General features: G+C 45.8%; 1 protein-coding gene across 1 annotated transcript; it reads right to left on the minus strand.

The window, feature by feature from the left end:
• Positions 1–1,597: 1,597 nt before the first annotated feature.
• On the minus strand, positions 1,598–5,696 carry LOC130597800 (lymphocyte antigen 6E-like). Its single transcript, XM_057406678.1, has 3 exons — positions 5,506–5,696; positions 2,932–3,051; positions 1,598–2,080 (listed from the first exon to the last, which is right to left on the minus strand). The coding sequence occupies exons 1-3, from the start codon at positions 5,555–5,557 to the stop codon at positions 1,872–1,874; spliced, it is 381 nt and encodes a 126-aa protein (XP_057262661.1). The 5' UTR covers positions 5,558–5,696; the 3' UTR covers positions 1,598–1,871.
• Positions 5,697–6,000: the final 304 nt, after the last annotated feature.

Here is a 6,000-nt window from a genome sequence, read left to right on the forward strand (position 1 = left end):
CATTTTCAAGCTGAATTTGAACAGTAATTATGAAAATCAGGGGGGTTTACTAAATGTGGATTTTCAGGTTGGCTAAATGCTTTGGGAATCATTTCAGAAATTGTTCTGATTAACAAATGAGAAAAAAAAAGGGAAAAGTGATTAAAAGTTAAGTGCAAAAAAAAAAACAAGTTTCTGCTGGTCCTTCAGAACAGAAATAGAATCACAGAATGGTTTAGGTTGCAAAGGACCTGAAGATCATCCAGCTCCAGCCCCCTACCATGGGCAGGGACACCTCACACTAGACCATGTCACCCAAGGCTCTGTCCAACCTGGCCTTGAATACTGCCAGGGATGGAGCATTTACCACATCTATAACACTACCATTCTTCAGTTAGCCCATTTTGTATTTAAATAAATACCAGAATACCGTTCTTACCAGAAATTAAATCTTTATAGGATGATTAAACCTAACAGCATCTTCACAGCCTTTGGCCAGTGCTACCGTTTATCCCCATTGCACAGAAGCACATGTGCTTTGAAGCCTGTCCTGAAAACTGATGGAGCAGGATTCCCCCTCAAATCCAGCTGGGCTGCAAATGTGAGGTGCCACTTCCATACAAGCCCTCCCAAAATGAAGAGCTGCACTTTAAGTTGCTCAATTGGGAATTACTCACCATCCATTTCCAAGTGTGCATGTATTTTGCCCATCTTACCTATAGGTTTGTTCCAAGAGCTGCAGGGGATCTCCACCCCGAGAGTTGCAGGGGATCTCCACCCCACGTCCTCCATCCCCAAGCTTAGAAAGACACCAGTGACAGAGGAATCATAGATTCAGAGAGCACCAGGTTGGAAGGGACCTCAAGGATCATCTGCGCCAACCTTTCTAGGCAAAGCATGACCTAGACTAGATGGCCCAGCACCTTGTCCAGATGAATCTAACAATGTCCAATGTTGGGGAGTCCATCACTTCCCTGGAGACATTATTCCAGTGACTGATAGTTCTCATTGTGATAAAATAAGGAAGGGAAGGAGCAGATAAGCCATCTACCTCTGCCAGGCTCTTTCAGCCCATTTTCCCTGTCCCTGTAGGGAAGTCATAAGCAATCACTCAGACAGTAACGCATTCTCCAAGCACAGTTCCTCTTTCCATGAGGACAGATTCCAGCAGCACCATCCTCATCTGAACTTGCACACCTCCAGCATGTTGGGGTGGGACTTTTACCTCTTTTAGACACCAAAATCACCCACCCATCCGAGAACTTTGCAGCACAGCCAGGAGCACACCCAATACCTGCCAAACCCCCAGTCCCGTGTGTTAGCAGTTACAAAACAATTCTTGCCGTTGCTTGCAATGGGAACAACACAATCATCTTTGACATTTCCAGATTGACAGCTTCATTCCTTAGCACTGAGTGATCGGGCAGAACATCTGGCTTTATGGAGTATCTGCCTTGAGCTGCTGGGTGCAACGGAGCCAAATGAGAAAGGCAGCCAGGAGAGGACTCCCAGGTGCTAAAAAGAAGAATTGAACGTGAAGTAGAGATTCAGACAAGAGCCCTTTCTGGTAGAGCTGTTTTCTCGGGCTGATCTTAGTGTGGATATAGCAAACACACTCTAGAATAACATAAATCTTTATTTTGCCTGGCGATTGTCACACACATGCTATCAAAAGAGCATTCCCAGGGAAAATCAGTATAAAACAACGTATGATAGCGAGGGGAAAACAGGAGCTACACTGCTGTGCCATTTCTGTGGATGGAATCTGAAGCAGTGCCTTGGAATAAGCAAGGTAGCATAGACCCTGTGGGAGACACTTGACAGAGGATGTTGGTTGGTACCGGGGAATACCTTGTAGGTTCTTGGGTTGCCACATCTTCTCCCACCCCTTATCACAATCCTGCCTTGATGACACAGATCAAACTAGCCACAGCTCCCAGCAACATCACGGCGTAGCTGATCTTGATGCTGTTGGCACCGCTGAAATTGCACAGGGAGGTACTACAGCATTTGGTGGAATAAGCTGCCACACCGAAGTTCACGTTTGTCTCAGGACAGTCTACAGAGCACTTCTTGGTGATGCGGTGTCCCATGTCCTTGCCTGGATGGGGAATAGGCAAGAAAGGAGAGCTGTGATTTAAGGTTCTTTAGCAAGAGCTGACCAGAGGATGATAGGAGGAGGTATATTGCACTATGCTTAATTGCAATGCTGTTAGTGCATGTGATGAGGGCTGGATGAGTATCCACACAGCCTGAATTAAATTCATGACACTAGAAACTCCTTGACAGAAATCCATACCCTGTTTCCTGTAGGACAGCAAAAAAATCCCTGCCAGGACATTTTTCCTTTTCTTTTGCTTTTCCTCCATGACAAAGCATGTGTTTGCAATAGGGTTTGCTCATGAAAATCTGTGTGCCACAGAGTGGTAAGAAATGGACCCCAGAGCATCAGTGAGGAATTCACTCACATGTTGTGATACTTCAGCCTCAGTGCTCCATTCTTTCCAACGAGACCAACTACTGCCCTAAAGAACTATTGCCCATCTGTCTCTGGAAGAACAATTTTGGAACTGCAAGCCATCCTGTTCCTGCTGTGTGGATAATTAAAGAAGAAGAAGAAGAATTGCTGATAACGCACCTGGGTCTTGAGCAAGCCAGGGAGTGTTTGTGTGCATTGGTGCAAGGTCGGGCTGGGAAACAGCCTGAGGAGTGATTGTTTATAGAATGGAATTTAGAGTGACTGAAGACAGTCACTGTGATGGATGTGGTCTCTGTTTGGCTTCATAGCTCAGACCCATATCTGTATGCTATGTCTTACCAAGCTGGAGTGAATAAAGTGGAACTAGTTGTGGAAGCATGGTGTGTGTGTGTGTATGTGTGTGTTTAGCCTCTTTCTTTACAGATGCCACAGACCAAGGAAACAAAAAGCCTTGACATGTTGCTGGTACTCACCAAAGCCAGCAGAGCTATATGTGGTTGTGCAGTATTTCTCATTGTCTTCACACTTGTAGGTTTTAAGACAGTTCCAGTTGGAGTGCTCGTTTTCACACGTGTAGCAAAACAGCGAGGAAACTGGAGACAAAGAATGCACATGGCACTTGTTAGTGGTTTCCAGCAACGTCCTCCTGGGAAGGAGGTGTCAAAAGCCATGTCCCTTCTTGGAAAATACAAGGTGAAAAGCATGTTACAAACAACTTTTTGTGACGAGTGAAATAAGACGTTGGTTTCGATTCGTGAAGCTGAAGAAGCCAAACGAACAGAACAAGTTTTCTTTCTTTACTCAACGTTTGCAGTGATTAAAACTTGAAAACCCATTTTTCAGCCCGAGCAGCACTTCTTCCCTTCCTTCTCCCCTGGGTCCACGTTGACCTGGTTGAGAGCCAAGCTGCAAAAGCAGACCTGCCCTGCAAGGTCTAGTATGATTCTGACAAGGAGAGGATAGACACTGTTCTCAAGTAACAGCTTGGGTTTTGGTGTTATTCAGACAGCAAAACGCTGTAGAGACATGATCTAATTAAAGCCTATGACACCCCTGTGAGCTAAATCATTGAGCACAGAGCCACATTAAAGGGAGTTCCCTGGGAGAGATTGCTCTGGACAATAGAGAGATTATATTTCTACCAGTGCCTGGAAGGATGTGTTCTCAGTGATATTATTAGCAGGGCTGAGCCAGGCCTATTACAAAGCCAGAAGGAGGTAAGACATGAGCAGCACTGAAGTGAATCGAGTCAAGCTTCCAAGCTAGGCAGTTGGCCATGCTGGAAACACAGGCATGTGCCATCCTGTTCCCTGGATGTGGATTCACAATTGATGGGAGCTCTGTTCAGAGTCCCATGAAATGCTCCTTATTTCTGAGCAGGGGTGATAGATGCAGTTGAAGTGCTCTCAGGAAAACCTGTACCATTGTCATGAGCGGTGGAGAGCTCTAGGTTGATGGTGACCAAATTGCAAACCAAGGAGGATCCTCCTGAAATTATCCCTGTTTCAGTTCCTCTTGGTTTTCTCAATGCAGAAGCACTCTTATTTCTGCACAGACTAGCCCATTTTGGTTGAATTTGAACCTATTTTTAACACAGGAACTTCCCCCCCCCCCCGGAATTCTCCAAAGCGTAGCTGCTGTTGATTCAAATTCACCTCTGAAGTTGAACCTGCCCATACCACTTGGTTAGACAATTCCAGAAGCAGTTTTAAGTCATCTTAGGCTCAAACTACCCCAAGTAGGAGAAGAAAATGCCTCTCCTCTATGATATGGGGAGCTTGGGTGCCTTGGGTCCAGCTCAGATGCCTTGGGTGCACCTCTGAAGCCAGCTCTGGGTGCCTTAGCATATGACTGACCATCCTGCTCCGAAACCTACCCAGATGCTCTTTTCTAGTGCCAAGTGTTGCAAGTGCACATGTTCTCTGCATCATCAGATAAAATCATCCTTGTTCCATCTTGTTTTTAACGTCTCTTTAACCATTCAACACTCGCTGTTTCTCCATCACATGGATAAATTAAACCTCTCACCTCTCCTCATGGTTCCCTAACCTGAGCTGTGAGCTACGTCCTTTCATAGCCCATGCCAGAGCTATCCCAGACACGCTGCCCAGCAAGAGTGATTGCATTTACAAACCCTGCGGTTCTCTCCGATCCGCTTTTCTGCCAAATCTCACAAAGTTCAAACCACTTCCTGCTGTAGAGGGAGCCGAGACCCCAGCATGTGAACAACAGCGACTGAAATGCACTCCTGATGCAAGGAAAATCCCTCCCAGTGAGGAAACAATAACAGCTTAAACCATTATAGCTGTTACAAAGCCTTGTCTGCGTCTGGCCTCCACCCTCCATTAGCTCTAGTTTTGTGAAGGCAGCCAGGAATAGCTTTAACGGTGCAAAAAGGCTTGCAGTGCTCCTTGGGATTGTAAATACATGCACAGAGTCAATGTTTCTCAACTGGGTATTTCTACACTATGATCTAGTTATATCTGCATCTCCTTTTGAATGAGGAACGAGCTTTGAGGTTCCCATTGCAAACACCAGACACTTAGAAAAGCTCTTCAAACCTATGAACAAAGAGCTTTCAGGCTTCCAAATATCTGCCAACAGCCTGGCTTCTTAATTGCAGTGTCACTGTGGGGAATAAAGTGCAATGCTGGCAGAGGATGCTGTGTCGATGCCAGCATTACCTTTATGAACAGCAACTCAAGTTTCATTCAGGAGCAAGAATAAAACCAAAGGCTCAAAACTGTGAGCCCAGCTTAATTCCTAGTACAATCATTCAGTTGCCATGTCTGTCTTCAGATGTGAGTGGTCAGAGCTTGATATTTGAGGGTGTCAGAAACCGAAGCGGCGAGCTCATCTTCTGTGGTTATGGCTACATTAGCAGAACTCACCCAGAAGCTAACACTGAACCACACTAAATATCACTTCTGACACCAAAGAACTGTACTACTAACACCTCACCAAATGCAAGAAATGCTGTCCCTGTGTTATCCCTAACTCTTCTTCATCCTCTCCATCTAGGTCTTCCAGCCTCCACAGCTCCTTACCTTGCTCAGCACACAGGACTGCAGCCAGCAGGGCAATCAGAACAGCCTTCATGGTCGTTGTGCCCTCAGAGCCTGAACAATGTGGGATGGTGCACCACGGGATGGTTTTATACCAGGACCATGGTTACTCTAGCTTCCTTTGATTACAGTAATTTGAGGTTTGGGGAGTGACAGCACATGAGATGTGATCAGCAATGGGTGTGTTTGTGCGTAGGAACCTCTTACAAGACTCCAGATAGCTCTTTTCTTCCCCTACATTTAATTCAGATCCAATCTTTTTTTCATTCCAAGGCCTTCTCCTGCTGCCTATGTCTGCATTGCTGGTCTGGGGAGCAATTTATCTGATTCAAACATCAGAATCCCTTCTTATTTCATTGGGTTGAACTGCGAAACCTGAAGCAAAGCAGAGGGAGCTGTGCCAGGCTGGGCTGGCTCATTGCTTGCATAGCAGGCATCACCTGGCATCCTCCACCCTTTCTCTCTGCCATGATATAA

The sequence above is a fragment of the Pezoporus wallicus genome, unplaced genomic scaffold (assembly GCF_028554395.1).
Source record: "Pezoporus wallicus isolate ANWC-B61680 ecotype Strahan unplaced genomic scaffold, APGP_CSIRO_Pwel_v1 contig_13859, whole genome shotgun sequence".
Taxonomy (NCBI): domain Eukaryota; kingdom Metazoa; phylum Chordata; class Aves; order Psittaciformes; family Psittacidae; genus Pezoporus; species Pezoporus wallicus.